The sequence below is a fragment of the Neovison vison genome, chromosome 7 (genome assembly GCF_020171115.1).
Source record: "Neovison vison isolate M4711 chromosome 7, ASM_NN_V1, whole genome shotgun sequence".
NCBI lineage: Eukaryota > Metazoa > Chordata > Mammalia > Carnivora > Mustelidae > Neogale > Neogale vison.
The window spans coordinates 188,334,092-188,355,931 of NC_058097.1; the positions used below are offsets into that span (position 1 = coordinate 188,334,092).

The window sequence follows — 21,840 nt, forward strand, 5'->3', positions numbered from 1 at the left end:
CAGTGCCAGGCTTTCAGGATGGGAGGCGAGGAGCTCTATTCCCAACCAGGTACCATCAAGGTGGGGTGTCGCTGGTGGTTGTTGTCCTTGTAGAATGTTGTGGGGCCAGGGAGGAGGCTTTTCATGGGCAGACTGGAGATGGGTCTTAAAGGATGGGTAGAGGTTCAGCAGAGGCAAAAATCTAGGGCTTTGCTCTTTCCCCCGCCCACAAGAACCTACTCCTTGGGACAGCCCAGCCGGGCAAGCAGCCTTCCCTGGTTTGCAGCATGGCGCTGCGGTCTGGAGGAAAGGAAGAGGAGGAACCCCTGGAGTGTGCAACCTGGTGGTAGACCAGCTCTACCAGTGGAGAGTGGACGTGGCCTGCAGTTCAGGGCCCAGGGGGTGGGCAGCCCTGTTGCCCTGCTGGAGGTTCCTTCCTAGGGTCTTGGGGCTGCTGTGAGCTATGACATGGGGATGGGTGCGGGGTAGGGAGGGGCCAGAGGTCACAGGGCCATGTGGAGGCTCTGACCTTTGTGATCCAGAGAGGTGAGAGGCCCTGAGAGAACAGATAGGCAAGATGGCTCAAGAAAGCAGAGCCCCGTGTATGTGTGTGCACACGCGTCCGTGCACATGCGTGTCCTCAGTCAGGCTTTGAGTTGGGGAAAAGCAGGAATGAGGAACAGCTCTGCCTGCTCAGTTGCTGCATTGGTTGAACGGAAGGGGATGGGGAAAGGTGGGGTGAACCACAGCGCTGATTTTGGACCGGGATATGGAAGATACCGGATATGGTATCTCAGATAAACTGCATTCATTGGTCGGATGCTGTCTCACAGCCATTCTCGATGTCTTTCTTGACCTGCTGCCTGCCTTCTAAAGCTCTTGCCTTCATCCAGCACATTTCCTTCCACGGGGCCTCAGTGTGCACACTCTACTCCAGTGGAAATAACGGCAGAGCTAAGGAGAAGCGTGCCTGTTCCCGCTTCTTTAGCACTTAACGAAGTTTCTGGGTCTGTGCTTAGCACTAGACAGCGTGATCTCATTTGATCTTAACGATGCCCCCGGGAAGTAGATATTATTCTACCCATTGTACTGCTGGGAAAACTGAGGCCTGGAGAGGGAAGTCAGTCTGCCCAAAACTAAGCAACTAATGAGTAGCAGAGCTGGGATTCTAACCTAGAAGTCTTGACTCTAGAACCTGCCCTCTCTTCTGCCTCTTGGGCCTTCTCCACCTGCCTTCCTTATCTCGCCTCTTCCTCCCTGTTGGCCTTACCTGACTTTATTCTACTCATCCTTCCTGCCCAGTACTCGTTCCTTCTCTGTCTCCCCTCTGGCCAGAGGAAACCTGGTCCCCCAGGCCAGGGCCTGTCTCTAGATGAACTTGGTGGCCATGCCATGTCTGTTTTGCATCTCTCCATGGCCTGGCCTCCTCTGCCAGAGTTCTGCCCGGACCTCTGGCTGCTTAGAAAAGAAATGCCCCCTTCCTCTGCCTTCTTATCTCATTGGAAATGATAAATCCCAGAAGTTCTTGCCAGGCCTGCCAGGCCGCCCTCGGCCAGCGGCGGCCAGCGACCCTGCTGCAGGCCTGGGGGGTTTGGGAGTGCGGGCAGCCGTGTGGTTTGGAAACAGGAGGAAGAAAGAGGAGGCCAGCACAGGGTGTCTATTTACATTTCTTGCTTAGACTCCGTCTTGTTCCAGAAGGGATTTAGGGTAGCTTAGCAGGACACATAAAATAGAACATCATAGCATATTAAAACTGGGAGTGACAGAAGAAAGAAAAGCAAGAATAGAGACCCTAAGCAGAGGCAGAAATGAGGCTAAAAATGCAGACCAGAACGACCCTTATATGTGCTTTTAGCTCTACGGGGGTCCCAAGCCAGCAGCCACTGGGGAAAAGGGAAGCCTGGTCAGCTACCAGCACCTTCTGTCCATATTGTGAAAAGTCCCCAGTTAGCTCCTGGGGAGGTCTTCCCTTCTGGGTGCTGATACTGGACGGGAGATTTCCCGGGGGTCCTTACAATGAGGACACTGTGTGGGGGCCTTCCTCACCTGCTGTCGGTCAGCCCCTCTGCTTGCTAGCTCCTACTATTCCTGGGGGAAACCAAGGTGAAATGGTATTTTCCAGTGTTCTCCATTTCAAGTTCTATTGTGAAATGTTCAGAAGCTCATGACACAGCATCCAGAACAGAGTCTGAGAACCCCCAAGTGATTGGGATAGAGGGACATAGAAGCCAACAGTAGCAATGCCGCGAGATGTCAGCAGGAGCATGCAGGTGTCACCGAGTTTGGGAGAGCTCTGAGAAGGCAAGAATAAGGGGCTTGTCCAGGAAGAAAAGAAGGAACACCTGAGACAGGTGGACGTGTGTGTGTATGTGTATGAGCAGGTACTTCCCATGCTTGTCTGCTCATTTTTTATCAACTCTTTATTTTGCAATTTTTAGACTCCATGAAAAAGTTACAAGGGTAATATAATAAAACACCTACATACCCTGCACCTAATTCACTCATTGCTAACGTTTTGTAAGAGTTGCTTGAATCTCTCCTATATATACCGACAGGCGTGTGCGTGCGCGTGTGTGCACATGCTCTTTTGTGTTTTGTTCCTTTTTGTTTTGTGTTCTGAACTGTTTGAGAGATGGTCATAGACATCAGGCTTTATGGGCCACGTGCTCTCCATCACTGCTATGCAACTCTGCAGTCGCGGGGCGAAAGCAGCCAGAGACAGTAGATGAATGAACGAGGGTGTTCCGATAAAACTTTATTTGTGAACGCCAGATGTGAACATCCTATAACTTCAGATGCAACTCACATCTCATCTACGTTTCACACATAAAACCATATAAATGAAATTAATATAAAAAAACTTTTTTGTAATCATTAAGAACTGCAAGCACCATGCTTCGCTCCCAGTTGTACAAAAGCAGACAGGGGGCTGCATTTGAGCCGTAGCCGTAGTTTGCCGACTGCTGTCCTCTGTCCCCATGATAGAATTATTATAGGCAGGAAATTTAACTGTGGTTACAGTACTGTCTTAACTGGAGTCCATAGTCACATCTTGCCTGTGGCCCTGGGGAAGTGGCCTTTATAGTCTTTCCCCCATCCAGGACCCACTCAAGCATCCCATGCCGCGTTTAATGGTCACGTCTCATTAGTCTCCTTCATTCTAGAAGAGATCCCCTGCGTCGTTTTTTTTGTTTTGTTTTCTCTCTCTCTCTCTCTCAGGATATTGATATCTTGGAGAAGTCCTGCGCAGTAGTTTGCAGAACGTTGCACGGTTTAGATTTGCCTGATTGTTTCCTCATGATAGATGCAGATCGTAGCTTTTTGGCACGGAGGGTGTTGTGTCTTTCTCCCTGTAGATAGCGGGAAGCATGTGAGGTCAGTTTGTCTTACCTTTTACCCAGTCGTTTTAGCAACTGTTGATGATTCTTGCCTGCATCATCAATTATTGTTCATGGCTTGAAATGATTTACATTCTACATTTACTACGGGACATCCTTCTGTTAAAAAAAAAAAAATTGCTCAACTTTCTCCTCCACCTCATCCCTCATTTTTATTAACGTTATTTTATCATCAGGATGGACTCTTGAATCCTTTTTTTTTCTTCCGTGTGTTCTAGTCCATTCCTGTCATTATTCATTCTGATGTTTAAATTGCCCTAGATTTGGCCAGCGGGAGCCCATTCAGACTGGCTCCTTGTCCTTATTTTCATACTTCCCTTACTTTCTGGAGCAAGAAGATGTGCTAGTCATCTCTCCCAGGAGTCCTAATTTGTTTTAGTGGTAATGGTGTGCAGAACACCAGATCCCTAGGCACTAAGTGTGTGCGTGGCCACTGGGGTCTCCTGATTTTTAGGTCTGAACTAGGTGTCGAGGGATGAGTTGCAGTGGGTGGTCAATGGCGTCGGGGACTGAGGGAACACGGACCTGAGCAGCAGGGGGCACGGGCACGGACGCATTGAGGGATGAAAGGTGATAAGGGGTAGTGAAAGTACAGAGTGTGCTTAGAAGGAAGAGTGGAAGATGATGCTAGAAAAAAGTTGCTTTTCTCATATTCTAACATGCAAGGGATCCTTAAAACACTATCAATTCAATATCAGCTCTTCCAGGAATAAAAAAGTTATGTACCCGAGTCTTAAGATTCCGCTTAAGATCAGAAGCATGAAATGGGCTTGTCATATACCTATTTGACAAATGCTGGTTGTTTGTTTATGAATCACAAACCGAACCAAAGATTCCCCACAAATATGTACTATGCTGGTGAACCCGTTTTGGCTAGAACTGTCTCTTATTCTCCTAATCTATTATTCTGGAAGAAAAGAGCGAGAAAAACTATTCTGAGCTGGCACAGTATGTTCAGTGTAAAGGAGCTCCTAGCTTGACCTTCACCATGCCTTGTCTTCTCAGCACTTCTTCTGCGGTGGTTTTCTCACCTGGTTCGTATTGAGGTGACTTTTTAAATAAAGGAATAACTATGGTCACTGTGCTGTCTGTTACATGGCCAGGGCTTACTTATTTCACTTTGACCATCTTCACTCCCCCTCTCCCCACCCTCTGCCTCTGGCAACTGCCAATCTGTTCTCCATATCTAGGAGTTCGGGTTTTGATGTTTTTCTTTTTCAGATTCCACATATAGGTGAGATCACCTGGTATTTGCCTGGGTCTGACTCATCTCACTCAGCATCATGCACAGAAGGTCCATCCGTGTGTCGTTGCAAATGGCAAGATTTCATTCTTTTTCATGGATGAATAACACTCCATTGTAGATCTCTACCACACCTTCCCCATCCCTTTATCTGCCGAGGGATATCTGGGTTGTCCCCATGTCTTGGCCGTAGTAAGCAATGCTGCAGGGAAGACGGGAAGGGCACAAAACTTTTCACATTAAGTGTTTCTGTTTCTAAGAAAGAAATCGCTGGATCACGTGGTAGTTCTATTTTTAAGTGTTTGAGGAACCTCTGCACTCTTTTCTGTGGTGGCTGTGTCCGTGTACGTTCCCAAAGCTGCGCTCAGGAGTTCCCTTCTCTCCACATCCTGGCCAGCGCTTGATCTCCCTTGTCACCTTGATGCTAACCGTTCTAACAGGCCTGCAGGGGTAGCTCTTTGTGGTTTTGATCTGCATTTCCGTCCTGACCAGAGAACTTCAGCACCTTTTCCTGTATCTGTTGGTCAGGTGACTTTTAATGTAGCGGGTGGGTGGGTGTTTGTGGTGTCCCAATGTTACATTAATCTTAGGTTAATGTAATTCGAAAAGGTATGAACATAGATCTAGATGAAACAACATTTCTTCTCTCTCTCTCTCTTTTTTTTTTTCCTGAGATTTTATTTATTTATTTGACAGAGAGAGAGCGAGCGAGCGCACAAGTAGGTAGAGCGGCAGGCAGAGGGAAAGGGAGAAGTAGGCCCTCCGCTGAGCAGGGAGCCCGATATGGGGCTCAATCCTAGGACCTTAAGATCACAACCTGAGCTGAAGGCAGCCACCCAACCGACTGAGCCACCCAGGTGCCCCCATTTCTTCTAACTCTTAAACAGCTGCAACTACCCAAGACAGACTTACAAATATAAAATGAACAGAATGATACCAACCAACATAATTCAATCGAAGGAAATCAGTGTAGTGTGTCAGATGGTGTTTTCCTGGAACAAAACTCTTATTTATCGGGTGACCCCCTCATTTTCTTCGTTTGTCTCTAAAACACTGGGGAATCTTTTAGTGCACTTACCTCAGTGGTTCCTAACCTGTTGTTTGCCAGAATGGGTCCTGTGTTTCTTAAGTTTGCATTTACTCTTCTTTCGCTAGCTCGCGGCGGACAGCAGTAAGTACTGTCGTCTGGAGAGCTGTGTGTCCAGAATTTGGTGACCTAGAACTGGTGTTGCACACTTTTTGTGTAAAGGGCCGGATCGTAAATATTTTAGGCTCCGTGAACCCCACATGGGGTTCTGCCCTTGTAGCGGGAGAATAGTCAGGTCTGGTGTGGTCTAATAAAACTGTTAACAGGTGCCAAGATTTGAATTCCGTATACCTTTTACATGATGAGATAGTCTTCCCTTGGTTTCTTTCCAGCCACTGAGAAATGCACAAACCGTTCTTCGCTGCTTGGCCATCCAACACAGGCGGCAGCTGGATTTCCCTTGCAGGCCATAGTTTGCCGACCTGCTCTGTAGAGTAGCAGTCTTGCATGCTTGCTCGTGTATCTGCTGGCCCAGCTGCCGGTCCTCATTTATAGTCTGGGGTGTCTGGGATGTCTGCTGGGGGACCACGAGGGACTGATTTTGCTGGGTGCAGCGAGGCCCCAGAGGCAAGCCCACCCTTGCGAGCACATTTCCAGTCTATGCTTGCTTGGTGTTTGGTAACATCCCTTCGGCCAGACAAGTCACACGGCTGATGCCAAGCCGGAGAAGGGAGGCACCTGAAGAAGAAGTCCCCACCAGCTGTAAGAGAGAGCCCCGTGCAGAATCACATGGCCGAGGCCCGTGGGGAGGGGCAGGAACCGGGGCCAAGAATTCAGTTGACCACAGGTGCCAACCGAGTTCCAAGCACAATACTCTTTGGGACGGGAATCTCCTAATGATTCCCATATACTGATTTTTTTTAAATGAAAACATTGAATTAAAAATTCTTAGTGTGAGCTTTTGGATCTTGAGAACATATCCAAAGGCCTTTGTTTTGAGAGACACTAATTTCTAGTGAACTTCCTGGCTTTAATAATAAGGGACTTGGGGTCTTCTGGTGTTTGAAAATTCCTTTAGGATGGATCTTGTTGGAACCCAATTCAGCAGCCTTAAACTCCCGGGGGGATCCTCAGCAAAAGCTAATGAGGCTTGGCAGACAGCAATACCTCTAACAGCCACCAAATTGCTGCTGTTCATTGGCCACTGAAGGATTTGTGAGCCGTAATTCTGTGTCCTTGGAACGGTACCAGCAGACAGGTGTCCCTCTTCCCCTTTGTCCCAGTTGGGAAACTGGAGCTTCAAGGGCCAGGTTGCTTGTCGAAGGCCATGCAGCTAATCGTGGGGGTCAGGACTTCAAACCAAAACTTGAGCTCATCTCCAACCCTATACATGAATGCCCGTATGCCATCTCCTTGGTACTCCCACTCACACAGAAACTCCTGTTTCTCTAGGGAGAGCTTTTCAAGCAGATAGTAGAACATGGTTTCCTTTTCCTTCTCTGATTGCTGATGATGAATATTTGGCAGATTTCTTTTTCTTTTTTTCTTTTTTTTTTTTTCCCAATTTATTTATTTTCAGAAAAACAGTATTCATTATTTTTTCACCACACCCAGTGCTCCATGCAAGCTGTGCCCTCTATAATACCCACCACCTGGTACCCCAACCTCCCACCCCCCCGCCACTTCAAACCATCAAAATCAAAAGCTTCTGCACAGCAAAGGAAACAGTCAAAAAAACAAAGAGGCAACCCACGGAATGGGAGAAGATATTTGCAAATGACAGTACAGACAAAAGGTTGATATCCAGGATCTATAATGAACTCCTCAAACTCAACCCACACGAAACAGACAAACACATCAAAAAATGGGCAGAAGATATGAACAGACACTTCTCCAATCAAGAAATACAAATGGCTATCAGACACATGAAAAAATGCTCATCATCATTAGCCCTCAGGGAGATTCAAATTAAAACCACATTGAGATATCACCTTACACCAGTTAGAATGGCCAAAATTAACAAAACAGGAAACAACATGTGTTGGAGAGGATGTGGAGAAAGGGGAACCCTCTTACACTGTTGGTGGGAATGCAAGTTGGTGCAGCCTCTTTGGAGAACAGTGTGGAGATTCCTCAAGAAATTAAAAATAGAGCTTCCCTACGACCCTGCAATTGCACTCCTGGGTATTTACCCCAAAGATACAGATGTCGTGAAAAGAAGGGCCATCTGTACCCCAATGTTTATAGCAGCAATGGCCACAGTCGCCAAACTATGGAAAGAACCAAGATGCCCTTCAACGGATGAATGGATAAGGAAGATGTGGTCCATATACACTATGGAGTATTATGCCTCCATCAGAAAGGACGAATATCCAACTTTTGTAGCAACATGGACAGGACTGGAAGAGATTATGCTGAGTGAAATCAGTCAAGCAGAGAGAGTCAATTATCATATGGTTTCACTCATTTGTGGAGCATAACCAATAGCATGGAGGACAAGGGGCGTTAGAGAGTAGTAGGGAATTTGGGTAAATTGGAAGGGGAGGTGAACCATGAGAGACTATGGACTCTGAAAAACAGTCTGGGATTTCTTTTTCTTTTAAGATTTTATTTATTTATTTCAGCAAGCAAGCATGAGCGGGAGGAGAGGGAGAGGGAGCTAGGCACATCCCCTTGTCGCCCCTTCCCTCTTGAGCACCAAGTCTGACATGGGGCTGGATTCCAGGACCCTGAGATCGAGACCCAAGCTGAAATCAAGAGTCAGATGGTTAACTGACTGAGCCACCCGGGTGCCACTTGGTAGATTTCTTAAAACCACTTTATTCCAATGTAGTCACATACCACACAGTTTGCCCATTTAAAGTGTGTCATTTCGTGGTGTTCAGTATATTCTCCTCTGTATGCAGCCATCACCCCCATCAGCAGGAGGACCCTCTCATCACCTCAATAAGAAACTCTGTCTTTAGCCATCACCCCTCTCCGCTTTCCAGCCCTTAGGAACCACTGATTTGCTCTGTCTCTAGAGATGTCCCAGTTCTGGACTTCCCTACGAAGGAGATCGTAGGAGATTAAGGGATTCATGTGAATGAGTAGGTGGCCTGTCGTGACTGGCTTCTTGCACCTAGCTTGATGTTTTCCAGGTGCCTCCCTGTTGTGACATGTTGTCCTGTGGATGTAGCATTATCATTCCTTTCTGTGGCCTTTCTGTTCTGCAGCATGGACATACCACATTTGGTTCGTCCATTTGCCTGTCGACAGACAGCGGGGATGGTTCCATCTTTGGCTCATTGCTCCTGTTTGTGCTGGTGTGCGAGTTTCTGTGTGGACATATTTCCTCTCAGGCGTCTACCTAGGAGCGGAATTGCTGGGTTAATCGACTCCATGTTAATGAACTGTGTGTTTAATCATCTGAGGACCTGCTAGACCGTGTCCCAGAGCAGCTGGACCATTTTGCCCCTCACTGGCCATCTGTGAAGACAGAGTCCTTCTTGTCCCTGCCGACGCCTGCAGGTGGCCAGCGTTTTGATCCTAGCCACCTCGTGGATGTGAGATGCTGCCTCAGAGCTTTGCTTTGTTCTCTGCTTTTTTTCTGACTCTTGTTCATTTCTCTGGTGATTGGGGGCAAGCCACCCATGGCGAAGGGGCTGCTTTTTCTCTGGACCATTCTGTGGGTGCTTTTCACATCAGCCCTGTCCACTGCTTCCCTCTGCCCCGTCAACCTGGAAGACCCTTGACATCTGTGGCATATTTAAAGTTGGTTTCTATTCCCTTTCCCTCTGGCCACAGGCCCATTCTAACCCTGCTGCTCCGGTACTTTTGTCCAAGGGCTCAGCCCACTGGTTTCACCAATGGGCAGATTTATGGAGGTTGAGCGTGTTCAGAGTTAAGGAGTAGTTGACCCTGAGGCTGGTAATGAGGCCAGGGGGACCTTGATTGGACCTGGGTGGGGAAGACCTGTCTGAGTTGCTTACGGGGCTTTGGATTCAGACGTTTCTACTGTTTGTTGACGTGTGTCTTGGGGCTAGGCGCTTACTCTCCTGGAGCCCTAGATTTCCTCTGCATAAAATGGGGATACAGAGTCCACCAGAACACACCCTTGTGAGTTGTGAGTCTTGAGGCTTGTTGTAGGCAGGTGCCTAGTGGGTGATGAGCAGATCAAGGATCTCCGTGTTATCTCCAGTTAGTGTCACAGGGGCACAGTGAGCAATATTACACTGTGCAAAACCTGGATATGGGATTTGGGATTGAATGTAAACATGCCTCATTAATCAGGCCTCTAGTCCTTTGTTTGAAATTTGATAAAAGAGAGTTTTAGAATGATAAGAGGAAGCACTAACTCCACTAGCAGTTAAAAGGCAGGGAAGGGTGGGTTAGATCTGGTACTAAAGCCCCCAGAGTAGCCTAGGAAGTTATATACCAATATTCCCCAAATGCTGCTCACATTTTAAGGGACCTCCTCTTCGCCTTGCCAAAGCCCATCTGTAGACACCAGGCTAGGAGGCCAGGGCCTAAATAATCTCAGAGCCACTCCCCCTGCCTTCCCCCTCAACCCCTGCTTCCAGCCCAAGTGTTCAGTTCAAGTTCAGGTTCAGGCCAGCCTCTTTATGGCTCTGCCGTTTCAGTTCGCTAGGCTGGGAAGTGGCTGGAGAACAGAGGCGATGCTGTCTGCCTCCTGGGGTTCTGGGAGGAGCATCTGAGATGCGCAGAAGTGCTTTGTCAACTGTGAATAGCTTCATCAATCATTTTTGTAACAGCTTTGCTTTAAGAAGAGGTGCAGGGCTGAAAATCAGAATGCTTTATGGATCCGTGGGTTCCTGGAAAGTCGCAAGCAAATCAGGTTGTTGAAAATCTAATCTCTGCAGCATCCAGTGATGGCACCATTTAGAGGAGCCCAACAGTGAACCCTTGACGGCAGGGAATGTTCTTCACCAAGCAGAATGTTCCTCTATTAAAATGCAGATCTTCACACAGCAAATCTCCTCAAGCCTGCAGCAAAACTGGAAATTCTGAGGGGGTCCCCAGGACTTCCCTGGTTGATTCTGATGAAGTCCTTAAGGGGAGCGTGGGGATAAGGCCCATCTCTCTGTAGAGTGCGTAAGAGGCAGACTGTACCAGCAGAGGCCAGAATTTGAACAAACTCTGGCTTCATCACACGTTTCTTTTGTGGCCCCAGGCAAATTACTGAGTGGCCCTGAACCTCAGTTTTCTAATCCGCAAAATGGGAACCATGATGGTAGCTCATTCACAGAGTTGTGAGAATCCATGAAACAGTGTGTCAGACTCCATGGCACAGTGAGATTGATTTTTGGTTTGGTTTTGTTTTTAAACTGGCTCTTTATTTTTTAAAAATATTTATTTATTTATTTATTTATTTTAAGGAGAAAGAACACATGTGCATGCATCTGCACACTAGCCGGGGGCAGAGCGGGCAGAGGGAGAGGGAGAGAGAGCATCTCAAGCAGATACCCTGCTGACCACGGAGCCTGATGCTTGGCTCGATCCCACCAACCCGAGCCGAAATCAAGAGTCAGATGCTTAACCAACTGAGCCACCCAGGTGCTCTCGAAATGGCTTTTTGAATGGTAGCCACTGGTGTTTCATTACCGATGTCTTTGTTAGTCGTTACTACATTGAGGGAGGCACAGGGAGACCAGCCTTCTGCGGGCTGGGACCTGAGCATCTGACCCTGGCTGACCATTCCTGAGCCATCTTGGGCTCAACTGTCTACTCAGGGTGGCCTGGGTTTCTCAGTAACATGTGACATGCTCTGCAAACTCAGATCCTGCCCCTCCTGCTCCTTCCGCCCAGAACACCCTCACTTTCCTCTTCTCCAAGACCTCCTCTTGGATTCCACATTTCCCAGGAAGGTCCTCAACTGACTCCCAGACACTGGCCACAACTCTGATCTCCCCTTTCCACAGATTTGCCTGCCACTGTGCTGCCCACGCACTGTCACAGTGCTCTCTCTTCTGTGGCTCCCTGGACTGTGAGGTTTGTGAGAGCAAAGGCATTGCCTCCCTGGATCACCATTTTATCCACAGAGCCAGACATGGTAACAGCCCCCTCAGTGATAGCTGTTAAGTGAATGAATGAATGGTTTGAGAAAATCCTGATGGATGGGAAAGATAAGGCCAGAACTGTCCCTCAGCAAACCTCTAGATCTGAGCCGGTGTCAGAGGCCTGAGGCAGTCCCCCTGTCCCTCCCAGCTCCCACCTCCCCGAGAGCCCCTCTGCCCAGTTGAAGCCATAAAGAGGCAGATTACAACAACTCACTGTTGACCGGAAGACCTCCCACTGCCCAGAATTAATGATAATTGACAATTTATCTCTTCATTAAGAGGCCAGAGACTGTGATTCCAGTCAGAATCCAAATTCCAGTCATGACAACTGTTTACTGAGCGCTTCCCACATGGGTCATTACTGCAGGGTTGCTGTGTTGGCCTTTACCCCATTTTACAGATGCAGAAGCTGAGGCCAAGGTCACTCACTTGTAAATGGTGAAGCCAACATTCTAGGTCATTCCTCTGGCTCCATGGCTCTCAGTACCCGCTGAGTGCTCCCGCTACTGGCTGCAGGGCCGAGAGATGCTTTTCTTTTTCTCCAGGAGAGAGAAGAACAATCAGAAAATGATAATGTCAGGGGGACTCATTATGATAAAGTATTGGGCTCTGCGACGTTCCAGGGGAAGGTCCCCGAGGACTGGGGCACCATCTGGGGAGGCTGTTGGGGCACGGATGCAGGGCAGTGTGAAGCCTGAGCTGCATGCTCTCTCTTTTGGTCTGTTTGCGTATTTTAGTATATGTGCTGCCGAAGCGAGCACTATCTGTGAAATTTAAACCACAAAAGCAATATAACCTCATAAATAGACAGATGAAGGAAAGGCCTCATCCTGCTTTCTTCTTTTGCTTTCCTCTAGAGGTAACCAGAGTTGAGAGCTTGAAATGTGTTTTCCAGACTTTCTGTGCACATACAGACACATGCCAGTCACGTGGTGACGGTGGAGGTAGGGAGGGTGCGTGCCAATTTCCGTGGAGTAAATGCTCCCACCGTGGCCGATTTCAGGGTACCCACGTGAGGTCACAGAAGCAGGTGGTGGGCAGACACAGGCGCTAGCCACTATTCCATAGCATTTCTCCTGTGCAGGTACAGCAGAGGCCCATTTCCCTCAAGAACATAGATGATAGTGAAATAGAAAATAATGAGGAAGTGGTAAGCGTTCAGTATTTATTACCCTCAAAATAGCATTTCTGGAATTGTAAGTTTATATAATTAAATTTCTAATAACAGCTGGTTCATAAAATTCTGGAAGATTCCAGAGTCTGCGCTCATTAGCCAGTGCAAGCCAGCTCCAGCACACCACTCATTTCGTTTTTCCCTAAAATATTAACATTAGACCTTTTTTATTCCCCTTTAATTTGCTTTTTACTTAAAAGGCTCTTCAGGCACCATTCGTTTGTTCAGCCACGATTCTGTTCCATGCCATGGGCTGTGTGGTGGGTCTGGGGCCAGGCCACCATCATGAATGGGATAGCTACATGCTTTGTGCTCATTCACTTATGGTCCAGTGAGGGAGATGGTCGATGGCCAAGCTTACAGATAAACACTGTCAATGTCAAAATTTCACTGTTCGGTTGGGTCTGTGAAAGGAAGTGACAGGTGATGTCATAGAGATAATGCTGTTGGGAGGGTGGCGTGTGGCAGGCAGGAAATGGCAGGGGAGAGCCTGCTTTAGGTTCAGGTCAGGAAAAGCTTCTTCAGGGGAGGTGACAGTAACTGAAACCCGAAAGATAAGAAGAGAGACCAGTCATGCAAAAGTCAGTGGGGGAAAAGGTACAAAAGGGTAGGTTCACTGGGACGCCATATCTGTGAACTGTACAACCTGCAAAACTATTCTGGAAATTTTTTCTAGAAAACTCCTCGTGTGGTAAAAATGGGAAGGCTCCCCACCAGCCTCACGATGGTGGTTAACCTTGGAGAGAGGGGGTAAAATCGGAAGCAGAGATGGTCTTCAACTATGGTGAGGTGTTTTCTTGAGGCGAGCAAGGTGGGGGATGGATACAGCTGGAGGTCATTCTTGTTGGCGGCCACATTATAATTTCTGAATGTGTGAAAAACTTCGTGATTGTGAATTTTTTTTAAAGATTGTTTTTATTTACTTGACAGAGAGAGATCACAAGCAGGCAGAGAGGCAGGCAGAGAGAGAGGAGGGAGCAGGCAGAGAGCAGAGAGCCGAATTCAGGGATCGATCCCAGGACTCGGGGATCATGACCTGAGCCGAAGGCAGAGGCTTTAACCCACTGAGCCACCCAGGCGCCCCCGTTATGCGCCTTGTGAATTTTTTAAGAGTGGGACAGAGAGGTCGTAGGCAGTGAACCCTCCTGGTGGAAAGGCTCACTGTCACGGCCTGTGGCTGCCGCAAGTGAAGGGGAGGACGGAGACGCCCGTCGGGGAGGTATGGAGACATGGGCCTTGGAGGCTGTGACCCCAGGTGCAGATTTTATTGTAAGCACTGCAGATGACCCTGGGTGAGTGACATCCATAAAGATGATAGTGGCTGCTCTGAGGAGAACTGGTGGGGTATCCGGAGCCCTATCAGGGGAGGGAAGTTAGGGTTTCCTGTGCTCATCGGGAAGAGAGCTAATGGCTCAGACCAGCATGGAAGCAGGACACGGTGGAACTAGAGGGGAAGTTTTGACATGCAATGGCAGGACTTGCTGAGGGATTGGATGGGGGGCTTTGAGAGAGCAAGGGATGATGGGTAACTTGTTTTTGTTTTTAACAGGCTTTTCAAGACATAATTCACATACTATACAGTTCATCCATAGGAAGTATACCATTCACTGGTTTTTGAGAGTAGGGATGGCTTATTTTGAAACCTGAGTGTGTGGTGGTTTCAGATACTGTGATGAGGAAAGTGGGAGAGGACCGGGCTTGGGGGTGGTCCTGGGGGTGTGGGTACCTTGGGGGAGGTAAGTTTGAGGTGCCCCTGAGACAGCCAAGGAAAGGAAGTCACGTGGGAAGTCAGATAGTCACAGCTGGGGCTTGAGGATTGTGAGTAATGAACAAGTTGAGAGTCTGGAGATGGATGGGAATATCCAGAGGAACAGCGTCGGTAAAGAAGGTGTGTGTGTGTGGAAGGGGCGAAGGAGCTTTTAGTCCAATGCACTGAGAGTTCATGCTTTGACCAGCCCCAACCCTTTTTTCCCCAAATATTACAGTGAGAGTCCCCCCCACCAAAAAAGATAAACCCTCCCACCAAACCAAATCTCCAAAACTAATGAAGACAGTGTTAAAAAGACAGCCTCTGAATATCAATGACAAATGAATTCACTTAAAATGAAAATTATATTCTGAAAGTGAATTTAAAATAACTGTTTAGGATCTGTATCAGGAATTGGTTTGACTGTGAGTAATAATGGTAGCTCGATCTAAATAGGAGTTAAATTTTCTGTTATGAATATAGTCTAGGCCTGGTGTTATGGCTCTGCCCCACTAAGCACTCGGGGAACCAAGCTTGACCCCAGCTCAGAGTGTATCCTCAGAGTGTAAGTTGGTTGCTAGAACTCCAGCCATTACGTCTGCAGTCCAGTCAGTAGCATGGTGGAAAGGCATGTATCAGCTGTCTTACGAAGAAGTTTTTGGGAAACTGACACTTGACTCTTCCACCTACATCCTATTGGCCAGAATTTAGCTAGCAGAGAAACCAAGAAACATATTCTGGTTTTGTTTTGTTTAAGCTTATTTATTTATTTAGTGATCTCTACACCTAGCGTGAGGCTCTAACCCATGACCCCAAGATCAAGAGTCATATGCTCCCCCGATAGAGCCAGTCAGGTGTCCCAAAATGTATTGTGTTATTACAAATAGCCAGGTGCCCAATTCTAATCCGGGGGTTCTGTTACTGTGGACAAAGGAGATAATAGATAATGAAGGATAATTAGCAGCCTCAGCCTTACGATCCTTGAAGAAATAAAAGAAGGATAGTACACATTAAAAAGAACAAAGCAGTGGATTTTTGTTTGTTTGTTTGTTTGAATTTCAAATGTCTGCTCTTAGAAGAGCAGATTTAATTGTATCATTAAGAGAATGAATAAACAAGCTTTAGATTAGGAGAAAGTATTCATATATCCTATGTCTCATGATGGACTGGATCCAAAAAATATTTTTAAAGAACTCTCAAAACTCAATAATAAAGAAAAAAACAACCAGTTTTAAAATGAGCAAAGATTCCAGTAGACTCTACCCCAGAGAAGATACGTAGCTGACAAGTAACTGCATGAAAAGATGCTCAAAATCATTAATCATCAGAGAAATAAAATTAAAGCCACAGAGATACTGCTTCATGCCTATCAGAATGGCTAAATTAAAAAGACTGTCCATACCAAGTGTTGGCAAAGATGTGGACCAGCTGGTGGGTCCATACGCTGTTGTATGGGAATGTAAAATGTTGCAGCCATTTTGGGAAAACAGTTTAACAGTTTCTTAAGTTGTACATATACTTACCGTGGGACCCAGCCATTCCATTTCAAGGTATTTGCCAGCAGAGATGTGTGTGTCTACAGAAAGACTTATAACTGGATTCTCTTACCAGATTTAATTGTAATAGCCAGAAATGAGACAGAACCCAAATACCCATCAAGAAGTAGATAAAAAAGCAAATTATGGCACACCCAAGCAGTGGAATACTACTTCCCAGTACAAAGGAATGAAGTCTGGTACACACATCAGTATGGACAGATCTCAAGATAATTGTGCTGAGAACATGGCTTCTCTTTGATTTCATTTATATAAAATCCTAGAAAATGCAAAGTAATTTATGGTGACAAGAAGCTCACTGGTTTCCTGTGGACTGGGGATAGGAGGGATGGAGGGCGGTAGGAGGGGAAGATTCTGGGGCACAAGGAAATTTGGGGGTGATGGGTATGTTTGTTTTCTTGATTGTGGCAATGGGTGTACACAGTTGTCAAAGTTTATCAAATGGTACATTATATGTCAATTACAGTTCAGTAAAGCTGTTAAGAGAGGGAAACAGAAAGAACATGATTTTGTGAAACAGGTAGAATGAAGAAAAGATAGATATGAAGATTCTGGGAATGAAAATATTCATTGCAAAAAAAAAAAAGAAAATATTCATTGCATTAAAAGTGCTCATTTAAGGGGCGCCTGGGTGGCTCAGTGGGTTAAGCCGCTGCCTTCGGCTCAGGTCATGATCTCAGGGTCCTGGGATCGAGTCCCGCATCGGGCTCTCTGCTCAGCAGGGAGCCTGCTTCCTCCTCTCTCTCTCTCTCTGCCTGTCTCTGCCTGCTTGTGATCTCTCTCTGTCAAATAAATAAATAAAATCTTTTTTTAAAAAAAAAGTGCTCATTTAAAAAGAAAGGAAAAAGAAAAGAAGAATGTTAATAAGGGGGTGAATTCTCTACTGGACACAGTCAAAGAGAGAATTAGTGAATCGGAAGAGAGTTCTGAGGATTATTTTCAGAGCACTGCCTGGAACAGGAGAGAAAGAAAAATAGAAAAAGCTAGTCAAAAGACATGGGGAATAGTCCCAAATATGTTTAATAGAAATTCTACACAAAGAGAAAATGACTAGAGAAAATGACTAAAAAGCTGTACTCAAAAATTAAGAGTTTCTCAGAATTTTCCAGAATGGAAGAAGAGATATGTGTTCACCAAGTAATATGCTTGTTGAGTAATAAGAATTTTAAAGGAGTAAATCCTCCACTTCAAAAATAGAGGGAAATTGCACTAAATAAAAAATGAAGGGAAAACCTTAAATTTCACCCTTGACAGCCTTTCCACAAAAGAGCAACGGTAGTTTCCTGAACAGCCTATAGCAGCCTTTTGGGCAATCTTCCAGGGGCTGAAAGACAATTAAACAGCTTGCCTAGAACTCCATACCCAGCTGAACTCTGATTCAAGAGTGATGAGGAAATCAGGACATTTTACAGAAGAGAAGGGACCAGCCCATCCCTGTGGCTCTTGACCAGCTTGAGGCTGGGGAGAGGAGGAAGCCCCTCTCACGTGTGCTCAGACATCCAGTGCTGGGGAAAGCTAGAGGGAAAGAAGAAGGGCTGGATCTAACTTTCATCATTGCAGTACGGGCCTCCTGGAAGTGCTGCTTGTCTACCATGTTTCTGGTCTTCCGTTAGGACAGGAGAAGGAGATGGGATTCCTGGCCCCCACTCGGTTTTCAGTCCTGCAGCTGTAGAGGCATTGTACAGGAGGGCAAGTGGAAGGGAGGGAGACCCTGGCTTGGGGAGGAGCCCAGGGACATGAGAGCCACTCAAGAGTGGCGCCTTCTAGACTCTCTCTCTGTCTTCCAGATTGTGGACAAGAATAACCGCTACAAGTCTATAGATGGGTCAGACGAGACTAAAGCCAACTGGATGAGGTGAGTCCTGCTTTCTGCTGATTTCCCAGGAGTATTTCCCAAACTCCAGAAAGGAAACCAAGGGAGTGTGCTGGGGCCTATGAGGTCTCCAGCGGTGGAGGCCCCTGAAGGCCCCGGGACTGCTGTTTGCAGGGTTTGGGATGTATGTAGCTCTGGGAGGACCCTTTTGCTTCCCCAGCCTTCCATCAGGGTGCTCTGGAGGAAGCCTGTGGGTTACAGATGGACCCCTAACATCTGCATATTCATCCTTGTGTCTGGAGCGCCCGGGGCCACCAAGGAGGGGGCATCCCTTCCCTGAGATGCTAACACCCTCACAGGGCCATCTCCTGCTGTGGGGGTGCAGGACTCATCCCAGTGCAGCTGCCAGCACTTGTTGAAGTGGCCCCGTGGAAAAGGAGGCTTCTGGCACAGTCTAGCTTAGTTGTCTATGGTACTCACCGCCCAGGCATGAGTACTTTCAAGAGTGGTTTTACTGTGTTGCCGTGTTTGGGACAGAATTTTGCGCCAGAAGGATCCTTCCTGGACGGCCAGAGAGAGCCCGAGACTGGCCCAGGGCTGCTCAGGGGTGGCGGGACTGAGCCTGGAACTGAGGTCTCCGCCCACAGCCCTCCTTTTGGGTCTGTGCTGCTGGCCCCGGGCAGGGGTTGCCAGGTTCCTGCCCAGAAGGGTCTGTGCGCTGTGTGGGAGGTCAGACTTGCACTGGCACCTCCCTGGTGCCTCTCTCTAGGCCCCAGGAGCTGTGACAGGGAGTTTGGAGCTGGGTTGGGAGGGGAGGGCCTCGCGTGGCTGGACCAGGGCCACCACAGATTGGGCCTTCTGTGGGCGTTTGCGCGGTTCTGTCACTCTTGGAGGCTGGGGGATGTGAGAGAGGTTGTGCCCGGAGGGAGGGCCATCAGGAACTTCCTGAGAGGGAGTGTGCTGTATTTCAACTTTGCCACCTTCCCAGCAAACAAGGAGAAGTTGGTTGGAGGTGAGGAGGCTATGATGAGGTTTGCTGTCTCCTTCCCCAAGCCTTCCTGCCCACCTGTGCTCCCCACCTGAGAGCTGCGGATGGGGAGCATGGGGAGGGTGGGGAGGGAGAGAGGGGCTGTGGTTTACACTCTCCAGAGCACGCTAGGATTTGTCCTCTTATTTGGGGGCGGCTGTTCTCACTGCCACTTAACAGGGGCAGAAACAGAGGTGCCCAAGGACAGGTGGACCTTTCCCTCCAGCGCCCTTTCACATCATTTGTAGAGCTCGTGCCCTGCAGGGGGCTCCAAGAAGGCCATGGTCACACTCCTAACCGCCTTCTCCCTGACCACTGGATGCCAGTCATCCTGGCCCTTGGAAGCCCCACCCATTTGCAGAGCTGACCATGGAATGGGGCGCCCTTGATGGCCCTCGACGGCCTGGCCCTCCCAGTCCTCCCTGGACTCCTTCCTTCCACCGTGGAAATCATTTTCTGTACCGCACTTGTTGAATGAAGGCACGGACAGTGTGCTGCCAGGGCCCAGAGGACAGAGCAGGGGGCCTTTGAGCTGGACCCTACCAGGGGGCCGGGTTGCATTTGAGGGCACTGTGACCAGCCACACAGAAATGGGGACCAGACTGGCGGCCTGGGCATCTTCCCTGTGGCTCCCGCCTGGCTCTAGGTGAGCAAAGGAGAGTGTGTCTGAGTGCAGCCTGGCTTCAGGGCCTTTTTGCACCGGAAGCTTGGCCGGCCGAACTGATTCCATGCCACGCTTCCACCCATCTCTGATCTTTCACTCTGGGGACAGGCTTGACCACAACCCCCAGGAAAGACATCATCTGAACTAGCTGGACGATCCTCTGACATCCCAGAGATTCTGACTTCATCGGGCCAAGGATGAGCCCTCGGTACTGGTGTTTCTAAAGCTCGCCATAGCGAGGCTGACGCGCTGCTCATGTTGAGAGCCCCTGCCCTATCCTGCCCTTCCTGCCACAGCGGTACAGCCGAGGCCCAGAGCAGGGCAAGGTCATACGCAAGGTCATACGGTCAGGAGCAGAACCAGAACCTGAACCCAGCTCTGGACTTCTGAGCCTGCGTTCTTTCTGCTTGTGCACAGAGCCCAGGCGAAAGCAGGACCTCCTGGGTTCTGTGTGGGGTGGGTTCTGCTCCTGCAGCCTTGCTGGCAAGGAGTCTGGCCTGTCAGCCAGCCCCGATCTGATGCAAGATGGCGCCAGGTGGGGCCCCTCTCTTTGAACAGTCAAGGAGTAGGGGTGGTTGGGAGTGTGGTTTGTTGCCACGGAGATGTCCCTCTGGTGGTAATTGGAGGGGAAAAGCCAGTTCCATCCTGGGAACCTGCCTTTCCCCTTAATGTACAACTTCCTTTTGTGCTTACTCACTCCACTGTGCAGACATCCTCTCTTGTACCGTGACAACTTCGGGTCTTGTGCATGATTGAATGGAGTTGATGAGTTTTTTTAAAAAATTAAGTGGCGGGCCGGGAAGAGAATGGGCATCGACATAATGATTGTTGACCTTATGGCCTCCCTATGCTGGGGGCTCTGCGTTCATGAGATCGGTGGTCTGAAACCAGGGACTTTTTTGCTTTGAGACATGCTGGGTGGTCACGAGTCTTCGGGAGAATGCTACTGGTTTCTATCAGGCAGAAGCCAAGGATGCTGAGAAACGTCCCACATGGCCCAAGATGCCCGTTCCCACTCACAGAGAAGTTTCTAGCCCCAAATGCCAATAGTGGAGAGACTGAAAACCTCCCCCAGGAATTCCTCCTGGCAGCCCTAGAAGCTGATCCTAGAACTACCGTCCTCATTTAAGAGTGGGAGGATGGTTTGCACAGGAGACTCTGCATCTAGCTCCAGGTCGTCTGAGTGCGGGTGTGGGCCCCTGTCACCATCTTGGCCTGGTAACAAAGGCCCAGCCTTCCCTTCTCCTGAGCTATGGTGCTCTGAGTAGGTGGGGTGGGGAGGTGAGGGCGGAAGAATTTTTGCGTCCCCCGCCTCCGGGGTTGTGGGAGTGGCAGGGGAGGGACTTAGGCTCAGGATTCCTCTCTTGGGTGGTCTCAAGGTCTCAGTCAGTCAAACAGCCCCTGGCTACTCTGTGCAGTTGGAAGCCAGGGTCACTCCTGGCCTGCATCAGAGTGGAACTGGTCTCCCAGTGGGCACTCACGGGCTGCTCACGTTCTCCCCCAGAGCTGCCAAAAGGCCACAGTGACCCACCCCCAGAGAGTGGCAGCTAGCCAGCACCAAGGTCGGAGGGGAGTGTCCATACCCCCAGAGGTAGGGACCTGCGGGGCACTTGGGAGCCAGGGAGGGAGATGAAGAGAGCCACAGGACAGAGTGAGCTTTCTGTGACCACACCCTAATCACAGGCGTCACCAGCGAGGCCACACTGTAAATAGTCGCCCTGTGAGCCATCTGCAGGGGCAATGGTCTGCCCGGTAAGGACGCTTTGTTTTTCTGGAGGGCTTTAAAGCTCTTGGATGTCGCTCTGCTTTCCCCTCCCTAGTAACGACCCCGAGGTCTGCGCGCCTCTAACTTCTGACCCGGCGGGGAGAGGGATCCGGGAGAGGCCAAGTGCACAGCCTGGGCTCTCCCCTCTAGCCAGGGCTGAGGCAGAGCCTGCCACGGAAAGCATCTGACTCAGGCCACGCTCCCACCCGCTATGCCGCACCCCTCCTGCTCTCCTGCCCCCTGAGGAGTAGGGGAAGGGGCCTCTGGCTAGGAGGAGGGTGTGGTGGTGGTGAGCGGGCGAGGGTGCCCAGGTGCCTCCTGGCTCCCCCACTGGGGGCCAGCAATTAGGAAGGAGGAGGACCACCAGCCCTGATGGTCATTTACCCAA

At 48.9% G+C, this 21,840-nt stretch overlaps 1 protein-coding gene across 4 annotated transcripts in view; it reads left to right on the top strand.

Moving 5' to 3' along the window:
* PRDM11 (PR/SET domain 11) overlaps window positions 1-21,840 on the top strand; it is a 78,321-nt gene that overhangs the window by 37,527 nt on the left and 18,954 nt on the right. For all 4 annotated transcript variants that reach the window (XM_044259141.1, XM_044259140.1, XM_044259142.1 and 1 more), the window contains exon 5: window positions 17,971-18,038. In XM_044259141.1, the coding sequence (XP_044115076.1) occupies window positions 17,971-18,038 (68 nt within the window). The remainder of the gene's footprint in view (window positions 1-17,970; window positions 18,039-21,840) is intronic.